Source organism: Dasypus novemcinctus, chromosome 9 (assembly GCF_030445035.2).
Source record: "Dasypus novemcinctus isolate mDasNov1 chromosome 9, mDasNov1.1.hap2, whole genome shotgun sequence".
NCBI classification, from domain to species: Eukaryota; Metazoa; Chordata; class Mammalia; order Cingulata; family Dasypodidae; genus Dasypus; species Dasypus novemcinctus.
In genome coordinates, this window is record NC_080681.1 from 63046403 (window position 1) to 63070103 (window position 23701).

Genomic DNA, 23701 nt, shown 5'->3' on the forward strand with positions numbered 1-23701 from the left:
TCCCCCTCCCCAACTTTTGTGATTATAAAGCTCCTTTATGGGATTCAAATCTCCAGGAACAAGATTCAACTAAATGTTCTTTCATAACTTAATGTCAAATTCTTTAATTCCTCATATCACTGCATTTTATGGGGCAAGGGGAGAGGCACTAGCCTACATGCTAGGATAGGCTGACTCCTACTCCCCTTTCATTTCTATCAGCCTTCTTGACTCTGCTCAGTCCTCCCTTGCTATTTTTATTTTCTTTATGCCTCCCACAAAGCTCTGAACTCAAGGAAAAGAAAAGTGGAGCTGGAAAGGGAACTGATATTCATTGAGCCCTTACTAAGCCTCAGGTACAGGATTAGGCATTTTTACATTTTCTCAAATAATGTTTACAACGCTACTAAGCACGTAGGTATTATTGTTCCCATTTCACAGCCATGGGTCTGAGATTCAGAGTTAAGGCACTTGCCCAAGGACATAGACAGCAAAATACTGATGCAACAACCTGTGTTCTTCCTACTTAACACACGAGCTTCAAAGAAATTTTCTTTCCTGGTCCCCTGGCCATACCTCTAACCTGTCCCCTAAAATGGAGAGCTTCTCACAAAGAATAATTAGGCCAGAATAAACATCAGAGTATTAGAGCTGAGAGGGAGTTTAAAAATAACTGAGTCTCAGACCCTTCCTTGTAGATGAGAAAACATTTTGTGTTTTTATCTGGGCAGAATGCTGGAGTTTAAGTCCTGGCCCTTTACCCTTCAGCAGCCTCTTAAGCTTTCTGCCTGCTTAATAGGGTTGCTACTAATTTCATCCTTTCCCATCATGACTGAGCATTTATAAAATGTAAAGCATTATTATAGTGGACTGCAGATATAATTTGCTGGTTGATTGAGGAAGAGAACAGAAGTAAATGAGTCATAAAAATGAGGTGTCTTTTCTTAACATTTTAACAAAGGTAGCTCCATACATGAATTCTTAATATGAAATGAGAGAATTTTAATAAATTAGAAATTGCATGTGACAGCAGCAATTGAGCCTGTCGGTTTAGCTTTGCTCTCATGTCACATGGGACAGTATATGAAGCATAACAGGAAGGGGGTGTCTGTAGATTGACTAGCTGGGAAGAAAGCTTCAGAGGTGGGCTTCTGAGTCTGAGCTCATGGACCCTCTCGGCACCCACATTTAAACTCTAAATGGTTGGTGAACTCAGAAACTGTATGCAAAGTGTTTTAATGAGATAATAAGCATTTTTTTTCTGGAAATTGAGCTGATAGTTTTCAGCAGAGGTATTATAATTTAGTGTTAAGAATTCTGACTTAGAAACCAGCTCCCTGGGTTTAAATCTCAGTAACTTCACTTACTAGCTGTGACACCCTGCATGAGTTCATTAACACCTCAATACCTCAGTTTTCTCATCTTTAAAATGGGGATCACAACTACCTATCTCATAGGGTTGCTGAGAGTATAAATGAATTAGTACAGGTGAAGCACTAAGTACTTGCATTACTTAATTCTCGCAATTGACCTTATGAGGTGGGTAGTATTGTTAACCTCATTTTACACTTGCTTAAACTGAGTCTTAAAGAGTTAAGTAACGTCATAAGGCTAATCAGTGGCAGAATCATAAAGCAAACTTAGTTCTGACTTACTTCAGGGCAAAAATTCTTAATCAGTATGGGACTACATAGTGTAGTTAAGGACAGCTTCTCAAGATAAGCCAGCAGTGATTCTTTGCTTGTCAAAAAACAAAAGTAAAAGAATCCATGGCAACACATGAGAAAAGGAAAAGATGATATTTTACCAAGAAATAAACCATGGCATTGTCTTCTCACTTCCAATAAAGTTGTGGTAGCTGCAGGGTTCAAGGTACCTAGGGAGCAAAGCACAGAACTATGGATGTGTCAGACAGTACTCCTTTTCAGTTCTGGAAGAAACAGAGGAGATTCCCATATGAGACAGGAAGCCAGGAGATGCTAAAATGGAGGCCAGAGAAGAAGCCAACCATAGAAGATCACATCTTCTATTATGGGATGAAGTGAAGACAAGTTGGGGTTCAGACTTCAAGAGAAATTTCAGCTTTCATGTGCTGCTAGCAACATTGGTTACATTTTGTTTTCTGACAAATGTATAGCCAGAGAATTAGCAAGAAGTTTGGGTGGGCTGTGTGTGTTAAATACTTTGGGTTTTAGCACAATGCCCGTTACATAGAGGGAGCTCAACAAATATTTGGTGAAGTGATTTGAAGGAGGGTGGGAAACAAAGTCAAAACTCCCTCAAACAAGATGAGGGACTCACAACACCATGTATTAAAATGTTTTTTGTGCATGCAGGCAAAGGAATGTCATACTTTAATATAGCCTTCGGAGGAAGCACTATTGTTATTCAGGAGATGCTGCCATTTCTCAAAGCAACTTAGGAATGCTTCTGAAATTACTTCAAATCCAGTTCATAGGTTTCACATGAAAAGTTCTTTCAATAACACATTTCCCCAGCTTGAATGCTTGGGATATTTATTGGTCTTGGCTATAAGTGACTCTTGGCTACTTGAATTTCCTGATTTATCCCTATTAATAAAAAATGTGCCTCAGGCTCTGCAGGCAATTCTAACAACAATAATAACAACAGTGACAACAATCTCTGAATACAGAATCCATTACAGGTATTTTATATGGATTAATTCATCTAATCCTCGCAATAGCCCTATTAAGTAGGTATGGGAATTATCCTCATTTACAGATACAGAAACTGAGGAACAGGTTTTTGTAAATTGCCCATCTAAGAAGAGACAGAGCCCCATATGACATCATTGTAATAAATGTTTGTTCTCCTCACTCTGAAATTACCTTAAATAGTGTATTAATTGTATGTTTAGTTTCCACCTTGGTTGTTTTGATAAATGCATATTGCCCAATCTTACACTCACTTTTTTGGAAAAAAGTTTTATAGAACAAAGCTATTTCTTGAATGATGTAATGAAGGTTTGCTTCAACTGAATGTTGGGAGGGCAGTACAAAGTAAAGCAAACAGCAGAATTTTTTATATTCTATCTCTGTTCCTATTTCCTCCTTTAGGGAGAATGAACTTTACAATGTACTAACAGAGAGATGGACATCCCAACAACCTGTAAGACAGGTATTTGTTATTTCCATTTTGGACATGAAGGAACTAGGATTCAAATATGGAGGTTGTTACTGTTAACAGAAGGCTTGTTCAGGTCTGTAAGACTCCAATGACTTTTCCTCCATACCTAGTTCCTTCTGGGGATAAAGACAAAGGGTCCATTGTTCAAAGAAAAACCATTCACAAATGTCCAGCCAGTATGGAGAAAAACTGACTTAAAAACAGTTCTTTCGACAGGTGGGTCTGATTTGATTATGAATTAAAGTCCAAGATAAGTAAGAGGGCCTCAAATCCCTTAAACTGAATTCAAGCCTCCAGATACAAATAAATTAAAACCCAGGACATGAAAACACAGAACGTTCACTCTTAGGGACCTTTTAGGAAATGTAAAGAACAGGGCTGGAGACTGGAAATGGGGAAGCAGAAGCCATGACTCTCAAAGAGGGATAAAAAGGGAGACTTTTGAAAAATACAGACTAGTGATGAAGAAATAGACACTTGTATAGTACCAATTTTATATTGGGTACTGATCCTAGGAGTATCTGTGTGCTTCATTTGTACATTTATTCAAAAAACTATCTGAGTGCCTAAAGTGTGCCATGCCAAAGACCAACAATAATCCTCATAGAAACTCTTTAAGGAACAATTCTTACCCTCACTTTATGATGAGAAAGTACAGGCTGAGAACAGCTATGGGGCTTGTCTGAAGTTACACAGGTAGAATACGGCAGACCTGGGCCTAGAGCCCAGGCCTGTCAGAATCCACATGCTATGTGCCTTCTGTTACTACACAGCTGCCTCCTATTAACTCAAAATTCTAGAATAAATTAGCCAAACAGATAGTTTGAAAGCCCTTGAAAAAGAAGATGGGAACCCTAGGTGCAAAGCCAGACCCATCACTCTCTCTGATAGGTCTTCTGGTCTGGTCGATCAGGACAAAGCTGTAGACAGTCCACACTCCTCAAATTCAGCATTTTATTTGATGACCTATCCATTCCTGGTTTGAACAAGATGGAAATATGGGCAAGGATGAGAGCACAGTGCAGTGAATCATTACAGGGTGACCAAGGGAAGCTGAAGTGTGTTATTAATGGACGGTGGTAAGATTAGAGGGTGGTTGCCACAGTGCTCTGGCCTTGGTCTGGTCCTGTTTCCACATTTGTCTGTTCACTCACTCACTTACAAGCATTTGTTAAATGCCAATGTTATATAAAACTCTATGACAAGGAGAAGGGATTTGTGGTGAACACCAAAATGTGCCACACAGAAACTCCTTTCCTGAGGGCTTCTTACCCAGGCTGCTGTGCGTGCTACTAGCAGGAGGCCTTCAACTGTCAAGATCTCAGGGTCAGCCTCAGCCGCAGAGGGCCTCCTCACCTCAGACCATGCCCCTTCCTGGTATGGCCCACATCCAATTACTAATCCTTACAGTGTATAAAAGCCTGCTGGACCCTACTCAGGACAACTCTGAATCAGGGTCTTCTAGCTCCAGAGCTCCCCCTGGGATTGGGAAGGGCTGTTTTGGGGCTGCAAAACAGCTTATGTCTCCCTCTGCCCATGCCATCCCACAGGTGTCAATCCTAAAGTCACTCCCTAGTAAACAGCCTGCACATAAACTTCACAATGGACTCTGCTTCATGGAGAACACAACCTGTGACAGCATTCAAATAAAAGATAGTCCCTATCTTTAAGGAACTCAAATGTGTTGGGGAGATATATATATATATTTACATTTATATAAAGGGTTCTTTATATAAATGTAAATCTGCTAGTTCAAGAGCCTATGATATTCTCTATTAAATCCAAATGCAACAATAGAACTAAGCATAAACTTATGGTAGAAGGGAGTAGGTTGGGGGAAGGGATGCAGTTGTGTGGCATAAGAATCATAGCCTATATGCAATATTCTGATCTATCATTACTTGGTATAGGGTGTACTTCTCTTTTAGTACCTGAAGATAGTAGAGATGTATAAGTGACTTGATTGTTAGACTGGGGACATCTAAAGTTGTACAAATCATGTCTTTTATCATGGCACCAATTGGATTTCAGAAAATTATTGCTAATGGGTTCATTTATGTTACACACACACACACACACACACGCACACACAAAGACTTACTCTAGAAGAGGGCAAGGATTCTAAAGTCAAGAATAAGTTCTCAATTACAACCACTCTTTACACTTATATACATCCAGAAAGGAGCCCACCTTTCCATGAAGTATAAAAACAACTTACTCTCCTGATCTAAATATCAAAAATCACAAATATTTGGGATCACAGTAATGGCAAAGCCAGATTCTCATATTAGCGGGAAAAGCTGAGGGTTTGGGGTGGGATGGGGAAGGAGAGTACCTTGGTTTGTGCTGAAGCTGGTATGCAAAAAATGTACATCCCTGTGACTTTCTCTGGGTGTTCCCATCTAGTTTTCACACTGCCACCCCCAAACGTCCTTTCAGCAGTCTTCACACATCATGCCACCCTATTTCCTTAAAAGTAGGTATGAGGAAGAGCTCAGGGTAAACAACCACTCTTTTTGCTGTACCCTCAGCAATATATCTGTCAGATTACTTAAGCATATACATTCTTTTTGACAGAGGGGAACTCTCTTATCCAGATTCAACTAACTTTTAGCAAAGATCTACCACATATCTGGGATTGTTCTAGTAAGTCTGTTTTCATATAAATCTGATCATTTAATCCCATGAACTTGCCTTTCTTCCCAGGTAGCTTCTGAATAATCACTAAGATTACACACTATAGAGTTGTGGATATAAAGTGGTTTCAGGCATTTGAATAGATTTTTACAATAAAAATAAAAAATGATTAAGTAAAAGAAAGATGTGAACTTGAAAATGAAAATGTGTGCATTTAAAATGCCCCCATTACTAGAAATCAATGGTGACATAGACAAAGATGGGAATTTAAAATCTATCCCTCCCCCTGCAAAAGAAGAAGAAAATTATACATTTCATAGCCCCCATTTTCAGGAAAACATCTTAAGATAGCAGGTTAGTATATGATTTAAAATGACCTGTAATAACATTTATTTAGCAGTCAATTAGCAATCAATTTCCCCTGTTGCCAGCTACAGCAACACAGGTCATTGTAAGCACTAAACACTGAAGAAGGCCTCATTTAGACTTTATATATCCCAGGCAGACAAAAGTTATTCCCAAAGGATGAGTGATTACAACTCCTTCAGGCAACTTCTGAAATATTAACAGAATCATCTCTAAAACTATCCAGCATTTAACTACGTCGTATAGGGACCCCATTTGGGAGGAAAGCTGTAGAGAGATTACATCTCACTAAAGAAGATTCCAGAAACATCTTAGCAGCTAGTTTGAGAGTCTTCTTCTGGTCTTCACAGCTATTTTTAGAAAATATTGGAACTCAGAATTCAGGAACTAAAGAAATTCATTAGACAGGAAATGGGGGAAGACAGCACAAATTGCAGAAAAAATAAATATTTGAATAGCACCAGTAGGGGATACCTTTATTGGAGATGCCTTAATGATGAGAATATTTAAGACAATTTGATAATAAATATTATGAAGTTTGACATAAAAGACCACTCACCACTGGCGACGGGGAAAGTGCAATGTTGCCTATTGATGCCTTCAGTTCATCTACAGTTGCAGCATTTTTAAGAATGTCTTTAGATTGTAATGGCTTAATCTTGATATTAAATTTCTTGTGGGATTCTTCTTCCTCTTCAGATTCACTTGAAGAATAAAAGTGCTTTCCTTTGGTAGGTAGAACACAGTTAAAGATATATAACTCTCTCTTCTGATGGGAGACAATGGTGAATTCAAGATGAGAATAACTGCACAGAGAGATAGCAAACATATCCTTAGATGGCAGAAAATCAAAACAAGCAAAAATAAAGAAGTAAAAAGGGTTTAAGATTTATTTGCCTTTCCTCAGAACATGATTGATTTTAGGATGATGAATTTTAAGGGGCAATGGTTACAACATTCTACAGTTTTCTGCAGTTGACCATCTATTGTGTCATAGTTAGTATACACGGGCAGGCGCACTTGAGCTTATTTGTCTGCGAGACAGGACGGCCACTTTACAGGTGATCTGTGATGAGTTTCAAGTGTTTCAGAGTGTGACATGCTCTGCCCAGAAATGAACTGCATGGAGAGGACAAGTACAGAGCTATTTTTCAGTCACTATACAAAATACAGTTATATCAGGTTTTAGAAGACAACCCAGTACCTACAATTTGCACAACTGTTTTTCAACAGATTTTTCTTCCTCTGCTCCCTCCTTTCTATGAATAGATCAAGGCAAAATGCCTGCTTGTTAACAATCAGGCTGTTCTTTTGTGCTGTTGATTCATCGCTAATATTAGGGATAACAGAGTTTGGAAAGCATGGGTTGTTTCAGCTTCTTTGCAAAGTCTGAATTTATCTTACTGTTTACTGAGAGAGAATTAAAGTTAAAGTAAAAAATAAAGAAAGGATATAGCCAGGTTCCTCGGGTCTGATGCTGTATCCTTCTTCATCCAGTTCAGGTGAGTTCTATAAAATCAAAACACACATTACACAATTATTTTCATGACAATGATCAAAGAATTACTAATATTCCTTCCAGAGCCTTCTACTTAAGGATATAGTCACATCTCTTATTTTAGGACATTAGGATTTTAACTTTTCAAAGGGAATGCTGAGCGCTATGCATTTACATATTTACTCAAGGATGATTGATTGGTATTGGCGATTGAATCATGTGCCCCACAAAAGACACATTCAAGCTGTAATCTACAGTCCTATGGGTGTTAACCCATTGTAAATAGGACCTTAACTAACAAGATGTTATTATTAGTTTAAGTGAGGACTCATTTGTGAATAGAATCTTTGGGGAGATCCTATTTAGAGGAGGCCAAATTGAATCAGAGTGGCCTTAATCCACATGACTGGAATCCTTAAAGCAAAGGACAGAAATTAGTAGAAATCAGAGAAGCAGACACAAAGAGAGAGAGAGAGATCACCATGTGACAGAGGATTGGTGGAAAGCTTCAGATTCTGGGAGAAAGCAAGTCAAGCCAATAGCTTGATGTTGAACTTGTGGCCTCTAAATCAGTAAGACAATAAATTCCTGTTGTTTAAGCCAACACATTGTGTGATATTTGCTGTAGCCCCCACTGGCAAACTAAGAGAGTTGAAGAGTCTCCCTATTGGGAGAATAAGCTAGTAATTAACTGTCAATGAGACAAAGCATTCAAAGAGCCTTTATTCTGCATTTTGTATAAGCCAAAGACTGTGCTAAGCAACTTGTGAGATATGAAATTCAAATTATCTGTCCTCAGAGAAATTGAAATGCATTTGAGCAAATAGAAAATTAATAAAACAAAAGCAAAACACAAAACGCCAGTGTTGGATAAGAGCTCAAAGGAAGAGGAGATTAGTGAGGTTTAGAAGAATTGGGGAAATCTGCAGGGGCCTTTTGGACAAAGAGGAGAGGGTGGGGTAGAGTCCTTTTAGATGGTGGGGAGGACCCTGTGCTGAGACACCAAGCAGGCATGGGCACCATAGGAGTAGGATGGGGAAAGGAGCTGTAACAAGGATGGCATGACTGGAAATACACTGTATGGTGGGGGACTGTGGGAAATAAGACTGGAGAGGTCTAGGCTGGGGGCAAGACTCTGAGTGGCCAACAAGCTGGGGGAAGAGTTGGGAGTTGAAAGGCCACGGTCACTTCTCAATTAGCAGAGTCTGAAGGTGTTCTGGAAGTACATTTCAGGATAGATACATTTCAGAAGAAACTGGAGAAAGGAAAACTAATTCAGACCACTTGCTTCAATTTAGGAAAGATGTGCTAAGATTATGGATCCAGTAGCTGGTGGTGGAAAGTGATAAATCAAAGACATTTGGAAGGGCCAGTTTTTAGTTTTTGGTTTCAGATCTGGCATAAGAGAAAAATGAGACAGAAGATTCAAGAAAACTCCAAGGTTTCTACCTTTAAATCTGGGAGACTGCTTGCTGCTACTTGTGACTGAACTAATTTTAACAGCAGATAACTAACTCTTTTAGGAGAAAGGCAGGAACAGAAAAAAGACAGTTTGCATGGTTGGGATTACTATTATCATATTTGAGTTCCACTACATGGTAAGTACTATGACTTACAACACTTTATCTTGGGTAGGAATTATTCCATTTACTAGAATACTAAGAAATCAGATACCATTTCTCAAGGAAACACAGGCAGCAAATGGCAGTTCTATAGGGAGGGAGCAAATGTGTTCAAGAGTGGCTCTGTTGACGCTGAAGCCAGGGACAGAGCTGGAAACAGAGGCTTGGGAGTCAATGGAACAATAAAAATGCTGTGACCATGAGAGAGAACAAGGGCTCAAATGCTGTAGAAAAACCAGCATTGCTTGAGCACTGCATTTACTGAGCATTTATTGTGGTCTCCCTTTTGTCTTTCTTCAGTACTCAGAGTTACTTCTTTAAAAAATGCAAATGTATCATGGTCACTTCTTTACTAAAAATCTGTCCTTGGCTACACGGGGCACTTAGAATAAAAACTCAGCTCTTCTGTGCAGCCCACAAACCCAATCTGTCTGGCATCTACTCCCCTGTCTAGCTGTACCCCTGAGATTCACTTCTCTTACCACCCCCCTCAGCCCCAAGGCCTTCTTCCTATCAGTTTTTATGACTTCAGTGCCCCAAATTTCCCATTTTGGGGTCCTCGCGAATGCTGTTCTCCCTGCCTGGAATTCTCTCCCTTCGAATCTTCAGCCAGGTAACTCTACTTATATTCAGGTTGCATCCTCAGAGAGGCCTTCCCTACTCTTACTTCTTCCCTGCCAAAATCATGACAAAATAATCTATTAATTATAAAACTTTTCTTACTGCTTATAGAAACGTGTTCAATGAGTAATTATAACAGTTAACTCCTATGTGATCTGATCAATTTTTAGAACTCAGCAATTTTGAGGGAAGTTATGCTTCATTTAAACATCACATGTTGACTAAGGACAGCACTAGAGCTAGAGCTTGTGTTTTAGATGGGGGAGATGAGGGCAGTATATAATATTTGATGAGGAATTTGGTATTTTAGTTATCACACTTTTTCTTTACTACAGAATGCTACAAAATATAAAAAAAGGCATTGTAGGCAAGAAGGAATTAATGTTGCTAAAAAAGTCACTCTTTCATAATATCTAGTAGCTCCTCTTACTAGTGTAACACAGGAGCTGTAATAGAGTTAAGGGAATTTAATCACTAAATTCTCTAAAGAATCTAAATCCTGGGAAGCAGATATGAGAAGACCAGGTAGTGAAGTTGGCAGAGTGATATAACAGGCATAACATTAATTTTGGAGTGTATGGGTGGGAAGCATGAAGAATTTAATCTCTCTGAACCTAATTTTTCTTTCCTCTAAAATGAGATAATCTGGAATGTTAACTTTAGAGTTATAAGGATTCAATAGAATTTAATATTTTGCTATCATGCCTAATATTTTAAATTATTAATAATTAACCATATTATTATATTATTAATATTATACTTGACAAATAGTGAGCATTCAATAAGTGGTATTATTACTTATCATAAAAATAAAGTTATTATTTTAAACAAATCTGCAAAAGTTTTAACATTAAGCTTAACATTCATGAAAGGGCAGACTGGGCCAGGAGAGTTACCTACAGGACAATCACAAAGGCATTTTGCAGGGATGGTGAATTTGGACACTTACTATCCAACAGAAATGATATTTTCTGTTTTATATGATTAGGAATTCAAGAAGGATTGTGGTTATCCTGTTGTGATCCGTTGAATTATGTGGCCATGATATTAATCGGTTTCTGGGGGAATTATGAGGAGAGTATAGGTCTCTGCTGGGATTCACCCTCTTTCCTCAAGAAGCAAAAAGTGTTTTGTCATTTGACATAGGAAAAATCTGTACCAGGAAGCTGTTGTAATTATGAAATCAGGGCCCAGCAAGGTTAAGTGACTTGCCATGATACTCAGAGCTACTTAGAAGTAGAACCAGAGCTGAACTTGGAATTAATATTAAAAACATCATTTACTGAACACACACTACAGGCGAAGCAGATTACTGAAATGTTCCGCAAATAATGAGTTCATTGACTCTTTGTAACAATGCTATAAACTAGCTACTGGCTGCATTTTGTAGGTCAGCAAATAACTATCCCAAGGCCACACATGGTTGATGGACCAGGCCTGACAAACTCGAGACACCCAACTGTGCCAGGCACTCCCTAATGAGATAGAGAGTATTTCACTTAGCTCCATGCCCTGTCACAAATACAAGACACTCATTTTTAGGTTGCAAAATACTTAAAGAAAAAAATTGTCTGATACTCACATATCTTTCCCAATCAATTTCTGCATAAAATCCATTGGGTGCTCCATTGCTTTTCTTCTGTAATAAATATGAAAATAAATTTAGAAAGAGAAACATTTGAATGAAAAAAAAGGAGCAATGAGCACTTAACTCTTATCTGTATTTGGCAACATCTATCAAAATCTAGCACTTGGAAGACCAATTAGAGCAGCCCATTAAGGAACCATGTTCGTGTATCCAAATGGTGAATTTAGCTACCATGATATTGCAAGAAAGAACAGACTTATTTCATGAAAGACTGTAGGACACCTAAGGATAAGGATATTAACAACTACCTGTTCAAATTTAACTACTGAAGAATTAGCAGCACCTATATTATAATTTAATGTTCTATACCTGCAGGGGATATAACCAGATATATACTTTAAGGAATGGAAATATTTTGACTTCCACATTGCTTTTCTATAAAATTAGTTCTGAAATATTCAGAGAGTTCATGTTATTAATCTTTTTCAGCTTTTCTAACACTCACTCAACTTTTTCCAAACTCCTCCCTTTGGTAAAATAAAAAGGAAATCAGGTTCAAATTAGTTAATACAGCTGCTAGCTATTAAAAGTAGTATTTACATTCATTATAAGTTGCTGCTTTTATCAAATTATTAAAATAGTACCTAAGGATTACTCATGGATTTCAGTCATCCCTGTGTTCCATGCCTCCACAAGCACACATTATTGCATGATACTTGGCTATCAGTGTTATTCTTTCTGAATTATCTTAAGTTTCTATTTTGGCCTCTAGTAATAGCTGTGACATATGCCTACAAGCACTTGAGCAAGGATGTGGTATTGCTCAAATAGAAATTGCTAATATTCTCTACTTTATGTGAGCAGGTGACAAAAACACACAGGTCAGGTTGGTAAGTGAAAATCCATCCAACAACATTCCTATATTTAGCACACAGAGCAATGGTAGGCCATGGAGCAATAGCAGACCTCAGAGCAGCACGTATCAAAAGGTGAGGCATGAGGTTGGAAGACAGGACTTTCAACTAGTGGTGAGGCATGAGGTTGGAAGACAGGACTTTTAATTTTGCAATCACAGATAAAGCCCACTTGAACTACAGTATGAACATCTAACACTCATGTTGACAAATAGGAGGGAGAAGCAACATTTTCATGAATGCATATATATAGGATCATTAGGGGGATCACTGCAGGGAATCCAGAATGATCATCACCACTGACTAACCCTGAATGTTGGCTGGCCATTAGAACCTGAAGCATTTAGCAAGGGTAAATGTTGCACAAGGGAAAGATAATGTATCTATGCTGTCTCTTCCTATATATTACCACTGAACTAGAATTTAAAAACATAAGGATTTTGCCATGATTCCACAGACCAGCACCCAGAGGCATAGGGACCCATCTCCATTCCCAACTCCTCACCCCCCACTTACATACTTTGCCCTGTTCCTGATAAAGATTATATACTCAGACTATATTGTTTTAACCTTCTCACAGAATTGCCTTCACTGAACTAGGGCTTCAGTGTTATTTTTTCTACTTTGATGAAAGGTTGTTTTGAAAACCAGACAAATCAATCCAATAAAGGTAACTGCTGAGGACATGGTCCACTAAAAATGTGTCATCTAATAATAAAAAAAATCTTCTCTCCCCTGGGGAATGGACATGTTTCCTATTTTCTTTCAGTCATATTTGCTTTCTCTTTTTATTCCTTCTTTACCAATCTATTTGCAAATGCCTTTTTGCAAAGTCCCAAATCCTTCTTAGAAAGCATATATAATAGAGAGATTCAATATAGAAATTTAATTTATAATTTAAAATAATTAGAAATCAAATGGATTTAAGTTGGGGCCAAAGAATTAATCTTATAAATTTTGTCATTAACATAATACTGCTATTTATGTATCTATTATTTCTTAAACAATCCTTCCATACAAATGATTATCTCAAAACCAAAGAGATTAAGTAAATTACTGACTCCAAAATTTTCAAAGTTCCATAATTTGTTTTCTATAAGCAAAGTCCTTCAAAACTGAGACAGTTTATATGTTGGGTTGAGCAAATTTACATATGTAAATATATATTTCTTCCTGACAATATATATCCACTATAGTGGACAGAAATGCTTTTGGATTTTCTAGATTGGGTTGAGTGAAAATTTCCCAGTTTCCATGGAAACCAGTGGAAGATTGAGATGTAGAAAAAGCAAAAGCTATAAAAAGAAACTTTCCTCAAAATAGGAACATTTTAAAAGCAAATACTAAGCACAAACAAGAAAAAGTAACAATACATTATTTGGGACAGAAACACACATTCACACCATTGGCAATTTGGCCTCATTTATGCTAGCTGAGTCTTACAAGGATTGTTGGTTTGCACAAGTGAAAATTAAGTTAAAGCTAGGCCAGAGCCTAGCTGGAATTCTGCTCATACTCTAAGAACAAACCAAACTAAACCAAATGTTTAACCACTTATGCAAGGTTCAGTTGATGCAAGTGGTAAAAATGAAAAGAATGGCTTTATTGATTTTTAAATGGAAAACTTTGAAGCAGCAGCAAGGAAGAACATAAGTTAAATTGGGGAAACATCATTTAATAGCTAGGCTAAATAGTGAAAGCATTATTGGCTATTCACTAACATAAACTGTTTTTTTCCTCTTGGAGTTAAGGTTATACATTTTTCAAAATTCTTTCCTTTTTGTGTTTTCTAAAATTTCTTAACTTAGCACAAATAACTTTTATAACCTGAATATATGGTTTTTATTAAAAGAGAACTGAGGTTCACAGAGATGTCAATCTTTTAATAGGTATTTTAGTTTGGTCATAGTTATTATCTGCCCTCAGATAATGTGATGAGCTAAATCAATAATTTGAGTAGCAGTTGTGTTCAATTATACTTCCATCAAAGTTCTCAATTTCCATCAGGAATGTTCCCCTTTTCCAAGGTCAGCTAACAATCACAAAGTGACCCTTGGGTGATATGTTAAAAACACACAATGTACTGCTTAAATGTTATCTTTTTGCCATGGAGGTAGACTTGACTCCTCTTTTTTATAAACACTCTTATAGAAAAGCATTTTCCAATACAACCATTTATGAAGGTGGAATTGTACTATATGCATGCTACCCAATATGGTAGTCCTGTGCTACAAGTGGCTATTGAGCACTTGAAATGTAGCCAGTATTTTTATGAATTTTAATGAAATGGAGATCACCACAGGTGGTTATCATTTTGAGCAACACAGGTATAGATGTTGCATAAGCTGGTCTTGGATTAGCATTCTTGATTCACCAGCCTTCGGTCAAGTATATTGGTTCCCTCTGACCAAGCTCCTGCCAAATTCCTGATGCTATTCTAACAAAGGAATACTAAATTTGTGTGATTATTTTTATATTATAGTCAAATTCTTTTAAAATTTGAATTACAGTCCTTTGTTTAAGAAAAAGGAAATATCTTTTTATGCTGGATAATTCTTTAAAGTATGTTTGAATGTCAATATATAGAGTCTATAGTTGGTTTAAAAATTGGCCCAGGTATTCAATAAGTAATTTGAGACTATCTAAGAAAGAGTCTTCTTAAACAGAATAAATAAAAGCTTTTTTCCCCCAAATTTCAAATTGGGATTTTACTCACTGTTTCTACAACCCCTTGGAAATTTTAAACTAAAATCTGTTTCCTTACCGAAACTTTTTTTCCTCCTTCACGCGCACACTCTGCTTTGTTATTGTAGGGTGGTTCATGTGGGCTGGGCTGCTGGAATTGATTGTTTTAATGTAGAAAAAAGCTGTTAAAGGATCTGCTTGTTCTTCAAGACACATATAAAGAATCACATGGAGTCAGCAAACATACCATAGAAGAAACAATTTCTAGGCCAAATTGTAGGGCCTACCAATTTTGGCAGGGTTAAGTGAAGGGTGGACTTTGGGGCCCATAATGAGGCTCTATTCAGCAGGCCAAGTCTAGGCCAGGAGAAGGAGGGGGAAGTGGATTCCTGGCACTTGGGGCTACCTGGATCAAGTCCTCTTTCAACCAGCATTTAATTCACAAGTAGAGAACAGACTCTAGGACAACCAGAAAGACTGAAAAAATGACTATTTAATCTAAGTGAGAAAGTCTAGTGCTGCCATGTTTTCTCCTGGAGCAAACAAAGCCTTCCTGAGAGTCACCAATACAATCAGCATCTGCAGCTGAGAGTTCCAGCTCTGCGCCCTTCCCTGCACACCTGTTCCGGATGAGCAGAGCAGATTCCCTCACCACAAGGGCTGTGACCCTTGATGTCTCCAGTCTTGGGTGTGGATGGAAATCCGAGTTTAGGAAAAAGTTAAATTAGAGTTTGTGTCTGGGTTGGAATGCAGCATTGCACACAGCTGAAATCCTGGACATCATGAGAAAAAGCTCTGCCAGTAATTGGTACATTCAGCCAGTGGTGAGCAGGGTCATCCCACCTTCATAACACAACCCTGCTAAGAAGCCTCTACAGATTAAATTTCAAAAATGCAGCCCCAGAGATGGCCTTCATTGGATTTTGAGAAACTAAAATTAAATAAAACACTCACACATTAAGGCTATGGTTTAGTCTCTGCTTTTATAAAGTAGTTTATGAACTTTGGGTGGGTGTACACTGCCTGTAGTTTGTGGAACCGTATCAGTGAAATCATAAATATCAACTTTAGACATCCAAAAGGCAATCATTTAGGTGCTATATCAGTCACCCTGGGTCCAGAGACACAGGGTCTTAAAGAAATTAGCCCGAGTTTAAAAGAAAATCAGGTTGAGATTTCTAAGGACTGAATGCAGACAAAACTGGGGACCCATGTAGCACTGGTATGATAAGGAGTTCTCAAAAATTGGTGACAATAGTAAGAGTGTGCGGAAACTGGAAGAAATTTCCAAATAGGTAAAACTTATCAGTTGGCGAATAATTTCCAGTTGTCTATAAAGCTGTACATTCTGCTTCTGAGAAAATACATTTATTTTGAATGCAGTCTGCTTCAGAACAGGTCTGTTATTTCCTGGGACAGTAAAGTTAAATAATTCTTCACTAATGATCATGAACAGCTACATTTAAGGCATTTCCAATTAAGTAACAAGAAGGTACCACTGCTAATAAATAACTTTATATGACTTTGGATGGTAGGGATTAAGGTGGACTCAGGGAACTCAAGCATGTAGCTCTGACTAGGGTGGAGGAGCCCCCAGAATCACTGCTGGGTTCATTCGTTCAGCAAATACTCATGGCTGTCTGTTATGTGCCCGCTGCTAGCTGTTGTCCCAGGGACCATGAGTCATGTTCTACCCAGAGATTTAAACTGGTGGTCCCCAGGAGAGTGTAGAACAGTGAGGTAGCAACAGAGCCTTAGAGACAATGAGCAGGGGTTTCAGAGAGAGGAAAAAGGACAAGACTGAGGGTGGCAGAGGGAGAGAAGCTAGAAATAGTGATTCAGCCAGGGAACAGCAGGATTAATAGCAGAGAATAACTAATAGAGCTTTGCAGAGGTCAGACTGAAGGGGACAAGAGAACCAGGAAGGGGACCAAGACAGAAGCAAAGAGAAGACAAAGAAGCAGAGAGTACCTGAGACAAAGTTAAGGAGAGGGCTCTGAGCCAGAAGCAAGAGGTGAGGAGAAGCTGAGTCTTCTGGGTCTTTTTTTTCCCCTGCTGAATAGAGCCTTGATTACAGTGTTACCCAATGTCTGATAAATTTCAGTCTATTTTCTTAACATTTCATTGGAGAGAACTACATGAATGCAAAAGGCATCCCAAAGCTAAGAACCTTGAGTTAAGTGTGGGGGAAAAACTCCCACTAGAGTTGCAATTAACACCCCAATTTAGATATAATATTATAAAGGGTGCTGTTTCAAATATATATATATATATATATATATATATATATATGTATATATATATTTAACCTCCAGATTTATTTTAGTTCCCGCTCCAGCCCAATTAGCCTAATGTGAGTCCCTTTTTTTTCTTTTCAATAACAGCTGTTCTTTTGAACCTTCTGAATAGGCATCTGATTCAGATTTGAAGGAAGTCATTTCAGAAGTTGGTGCAGACTGCCATAAGCACAACTTGGATAAAAACAAGCCCATGTTCCACAGACAGCTTTAAAAAGCAAGAAATCAGGCATCCAAGGAGTCAGAGATACCATGAAATCTAAACCCAATGGGCATATTTCCCTCCTTCAGGCTGTAAATTCAGGCATAAGTGGTTTCAAGACCATTCCCTACTTTTGAATTTAATATAGAAAATGTATCCATAGCTCTACTACTGAAGGGCAAAAGCTCTTTTAGATTTTATTGGATCCCAGTGCCATTACAACTTTGTGGCCTCAACTGGTAAAGAACATTCTCACATAATGAGCTTCTCTATCATTAAATTGGAAATGAAATAACAGTTGATGGTAGCAGCCCCTGCATGAACAGTCTTTTGACCCACCACACTGGTAACTGGTTTGCTTACCTATGCTAGGGCAGGGTTTTAGGTGAATGCAATAAATTAGTCCACTTTGACTGAGGTTGCATTTATTCTCCATGCAAATACTATAGAAAATTATAACAGTGAGAGGTCTACAAAGCCATTCAAGCTATTTTTTCCCCACAGGAAAAAAAAAGAAACGGGGCTTTAAAAATTTTGAACATAGCATACATCCAAGAGCAAATCTACTAAAAATGGTCTTTTAAATACTTACAATTCCATCTCTATCTGGTGAACCTCTGTAACAAAAAGAAATTGGTAGCTATTAGGAAAATGAATCATTCGTGCTACATTTGACTAAAGTGCAACAATAAGGATCATTAACCATTCCCTTCACAGTACTTCCCCAATAAAACTGGCTAACGGAAACTAAATTTTTAAAAAATTGGTTGAGTGATATTTGAGTGTGGGCTGTGTATGTGTGTGTCAGGGAGGGAAATGGTCATCAAAAACTCAAAGTCCCAAAAGATGTAAGTAGCTGATGTAATGCTTTGGTTCACTTTGGAGAAGGGTGTTCGTTAAAGAAACTGTCCCAGTCTAGCTTGGTCAGTTTAAACTGCCACAGGGAAAGTGAACTGATTTGGTCTCATTTTCCTTTTCCCTTGTGAGTGGTTTTGAAATTCCTCCCATAAGAAACTTCTTTGCTATTTTTCAACTTATTTTGAGAAGTTGTACTTTCTTCAATATTTCTATCTTTAACATCTCCATCATTTATAGGAGCACAGGAAATGGAGGGGAATGTTTTGCTAACAGGCTTATTCTGACTAAAATCCAGGAGGCTATTCCATGTGATAGCACAAGGCTACTGGAGTCAGGGCTTCAAGTAAGATAAATCTGGATATCCAGACTCTATCTATTATTAGCTCTTTGACCCTGGACAAGTTACTTAACCTCTCTAGGCCAGTTTCCCCATCAATAAATTGGAGGATAATAATATTTACCTAAGAAAATGTTATGAGCTTTAAATAAGGTTATGCATACAAAAACTTAAAACAGTGCCTGACACATAATAAATATTTTAAAAGATTCACTTATTATACTGTTTTTCCATCATGTTATTTCCTCACTCAGAACACAAGTCCCATAGCAGCCCCACTGGAATTTATAGCAATATAGAAGAGGTATTATTTTTGTTTTTGGAAAATTGGACTGGAGGAGCCAGAGGAAAGGAAGAGGCAAAGGGAAACCCACTGTGACATTATAGCTTTCTACTTTCGTTCACTGTCTAAGGAGTGAGAAAAGTATTTGTAGTGGTTAATTTCACGTGTCAACTTGTTTAGTTTATGGAGTCCAGTTGTTTGGCAAAGTACTGGCCTACTTGCTAATGTGAGGGTATTTCGTAGATGAGATGTTGCATTTCTAAGCAAATGACTGCACCTAGAAATTGCCCAATTGCCCTCTGCAATGTGGGGAATCTCTTCATCCAACTGGCTGAAGGTCTTAAAAGCCAAAACTGAAGATTTCAAAGTCAAAAGAACTTCTACCTCAACTTCAACATTGGTTCTCGCTGGAATTTCCAGCCCACCAGACTCCCCTGGGGGAATTAAGACCAAAAATTTCACCATGACCTTTATTGGAGTTTCCAGCTTACAGTCTGTCCTATGGAGTTTAGATTTGCTAGCTCCTATTGTCACTTGAGTCAAATCCTTATAACAAAATTCTTAATACATATATACTGTTGGTTCTGGTTCTTTGGAAAACCTTGATTAACACAGGAAGCAGTATATTCAAGATTGGGCTTGAGCTGTCCCTGAAGACATAAGCAGGTTTTAGGAGACCAGAATCATATGCTTAGAAAGAGACCTGTGTTGTTTGGAAGAAAACCCAAGTAAGTGCTTGGGATGGACCATGAAATGCCGAGGAGTTTGCTGTAGTTGGAAATGTTTCATAAAAGGTGGGACCAGGTAAGGAAATTCTTTATTACTTCATTGGGTGGGGCAGATGAGAGGAGAGAGAGAGAAAATGAGGAATGCAGAAAGATGTTGGGACATTGCCTGGACTCCAAAATGTGATTCCTTCTCCATACCAACACCCCTTCCCAAGTCAGCAGAATATTCTATTTGAATTACAAAATATTCAATGGGAGTGTATCTCTTACATTAACAAATGATGGGACTGAGCTCTCTGTCAAGGTAGATGCAAAGGCTAATCAGCCAGACAAGGGCTAGACATAAGGAACATTCTGAACTTGAAAGATCATGGAAGTTGAAAGAAATATTGGGTTCTTTGGAAATTGAGTCATAGGATCTAGGAGGTTCAAAGAAATTTCATCAAGAACAGAAGGATGGATGGGGAGGCTCTCCATTGACAAAACTGTGACAATTAATTCAACAAATACTGAGTGCTTATCATGGATCAGGTACAGAACCAGGACCTGGAGATAAAAATTGTGAATAAGATCTTTACAGGGAGAATGAGGCAGGCAAGTAAAGCCAGTGGGTTTTCACGGCCAAAATAAACCCACATTGGGAAAGCACAGAGGACAGGTTCCAACCTACACTCATCAAATCCAACTTTATTTTCATATCTGTACACTGTAGCATAATGAGGATTTCAACCCCTGTAAGAAGTTGGGAGGAGAGTCCACTGTATTGTGTTTGGGAAGTTCAGGAGCACAGAAACGTGTGGGGGTGCTCTCAGGGGCAGCAAGGAATAGAGGTGGAAAAGAGAAGGCTCTGGAGACTGGCCTGGCTGACATGTTGCCCACCACTGGTTTAAGTACAAGGGCATATCCATAGGGGATCTTAAATGGAAGGCCACTTGATCTCATGTTTATTGTTGATATTAGAACAGCATTGCAAACATTTAAAGCAGAAAACCTGTAATCCACATTGATATCCTATTCCTATCCCTTTCATTGATGGAAATGGAGCTGGTGCCTCTTCATAGGGAGGCAGTAAGCATGGTGGTTAAGAGCATCAGTTTAGTGCCAGACTGCTTGGGATTTCCTAGATGTATAACCTTAGGCAAGTTACTTCACTCCTTTGTGCCTCAGTTTCCCCATCTATAAAACAGTGATGATAATAACTTATATCCCATAAATTTATTGGAGGATTAAATGAGTCAATATAAGAGAAGAGCCTGAACAGTGACCAGCACATAGTTAATACTTACTAATGTTATCTAGAAAAATAATTATTGTCTAATTTGACCTAAAAGAGGGGAATGGAGAGATTTTAGTAGTCTCAGAGACTTGGACATACTAAAAATTTATTCCCTAGCCCCTTCTTAGGTAGTTTTATATTCTATTTTAATAGTTGTTTTTTTTTAAATAGCAGACCAACTGAATTCTCTTTTAAAACTAGTCATCTACAATGAAAACATATCCTCAATTAAAAAAAAAAGTTTTAGCTACCTCTTGCAATTACTGCCTCTTCTTTTTTACCATCCTACTTGTCTGGATCATAATTTTACCCAACATTTTTTTTCTGGGTGATAAAAGCACAGGATTTAGATACTGTCTCCATTTCTTATTTTCTGGGTACTCTTCAGCAAGTTACTTATTCCCTTTCAGCACTGATTTCTCATCTCTGAAATTCAGATATTACTACCAATCTTATTGCATTAGTGTGAAGATTAAAAAGGATATTGGTGCATACAAACTACCCTGCACAGTTGCCTGCTACTTAGCACAGGCTCTCTCCCTTCTGCTCTCAATCAGTCACAATAATGGTGATTAAATCAGGAAGCTCTGGTCCTAACTCCACTCTTTATTGAGGGAGGTTCAATTAGCGGAGTTGGTGCTGGAGTCTACCCTAGCAGGTTGCTTAGCAACGCAGAGAGTTGCAACAGCACTGAAAAGAGTTTGCATCAACAAGCTTCAATGATCACAGCTTAACATAAGCATTATCTGAAGTTTAAGGGGCAGCAATTGTACAGCATTTGGATTTATGACCCTTTTGCAAGCACGACATATGACCCAATTAGAAAGCAGGATTTCATGAAAAGCAAAGGCTTATACCAAACTTCTTGTTCTTTTGTCCACTGACGGTGGAACAGCCTATAGCTAATTTGCTATCATAGAAGTAATTTGGGGGCACTCAAATGGTAAGAAGTTGAGGAAAGAGTTGGATTTTTCAAGCAAATGTCTCATTAGTGTACTCAGAGAGCTATTGGGCATCTACTCAAACCCTAATGACTTATCTTTTTCATATACTTAGAAGTAGGGATGGAAGAGCAGTGCTTTGGCCAAAGGCAAACTAGTTCAGCCTGCCCTGGGGAGGCGGTTTAACTCCTTTTCCTTTTTTAGAGAGCTTTTTCCCTTTCTAGCTTTCGTCACACACTAGAGATCATGTACACCAGAGATGCTGTCTTCTTAGAAAAATGGATGTGGCCTCTGCAAGTGATGGTCTCCTGAGATTTATCTAATAGCATCATACAAAATACCTGGCATGTTTTTTTTGGACACAGGGTATCCAGAGGTGCTTACTGACAGACTGATGGGTGTAGTATCTGGCTTTTAAAACACTTAGTATAAACTTTCATTTTACAGATGAAAAATCTTTGGTCCAGCAAAAGAAAGTGTAATTCCCAAAGCCATGAAGCTATTGGCAGTGCCGGTACTACAGCCCAGGTCTTTCGACTTCATGAAAGAACCACCACCTATTCTTGGTGGTTTATGTCTAGAGACTGGCAGTTTCTTAAGAAATAATGTAAATTATCAATTCTCAGAATATATTCCTAATTCAATCATTTAGAAAAATTTACAGGAGTACAACAAATGTGATTTCCATGAAAAAAGTATTTACCGGAAAAAAAAGCACCAACAAAATGATGTAAGAACGGAAGAATTAACATTTGGTACTTAGACAGGAGTAACTCCCCGCTCCCCCCATCCCTCCAGTCCTTTATACTGTTTGCTCAAAAGCCTTTAAGGTTTCAAGGCTACCCAAGACCTAAGGAAGGAAGCCCAACAAATTAACCTGACTAAATAAAGGCCCTTCCCATCTGTGCCTGCTCTCCTTTCCTACCTTGTCTCCCATTACCACCTTGACTTGTAGCTGACAGGTAGACAAAACTGCCATGTTTATCTTGTCTTGAAAGCCTACCACAATTTCCTGTCTCTTTGCTTTTGTTGTCCCCTTTGCATAAAATGCATGTCCTTAACTTCTGGAAGGCCAAACTCAAGACTCCTCCCTCCCCAAAGCTTCACTGATCATCTGCCCAAATACGAACTTTCTCACTCTCAAACTCCCATGAGATTTAATTTTTAATTGCTTGTAAGGAACTTACCACATATTAATTTGTATTAGTAATAATACCAATAGTAGTAGTTATCACATATTGAGCATTTACTAAGTGCTAGGTACCATGAGACATTTTAAATGTTATCTCAAATAATTGAATAAAAGATATTTTAATATGTATGCTAATTATTTTATCTCATGAACTGTAAATTCTTGGAGGACAAGGACCCATGGGGCAATGCTCAGCATCATGTGATAAAAAGTATGGAAAATAAAAATGCACAAAATGAAAAACTAAAGGTGAAAACACATATTAGCCCCTTAAATTTTCAACTGATTTTCTTATTTTCTAACTTTATTTTAGGGAGCCTAGCCAAATGAGAAGTTTAATCTGCTCAATTCTGATACACAACAAATGACAGCAGATCTGCATTTCCACATGGTGACCGTCATTGCAGCTGAGTAGCGGTGCCCTCCTTACCCTGGCTTTGGGCAGGAATGCCCAAGTTCCTGCCCAGCTGATTTCTCCTAAATTACTTGCCTGGCTTGTAAAACCACCTGGGCATTTGGCTGAGAGCTAA

At 38.2% G+C, this 23701-nt stretch overlaps 1 protein-coding gene across 23 annotated transcripts in view; it reads right to left on the bottom strand.

Annotated features, from left to right (window-relative positions):
* Positions 1-23701, bottom strand: part of SGIP1 (SH3GL interacting endocytic adaptor 1) — a 238330-nt gene that overhangs the window by 97978 nt on the left and 116651 nt on the right. For 9 of the 23 annotated variants that reach the window (XM_058303416.1, XM_058303406.1, XM_058303417.1 and 6 more), the window contains 4 exons: positions 18149-18173; positions 11453-11509; positions 7584-7638; positions 6689-6864 (listed from right to left, as the gene is read on the bottom strand). In XM_058303416.1, the coding sequence (XP_058159399.1) occupies positions 6689-6864; positions 7584-7638; positions 11453-11509; positions 18149-18173 (313 nt within the window). Of the gene's footprint in view, positions 1-6688; positions 6865-7583; positions 7639-11452; positions 11510-15136; positions 15209-18148; positions 18174-23701 lie in introns of all 23 variants that reach the window. The other 14 variants (XM_058303410.1, XM_058303397.1, XM_058303401.1 and 11 more) reach the window with 2 other exon arrangements.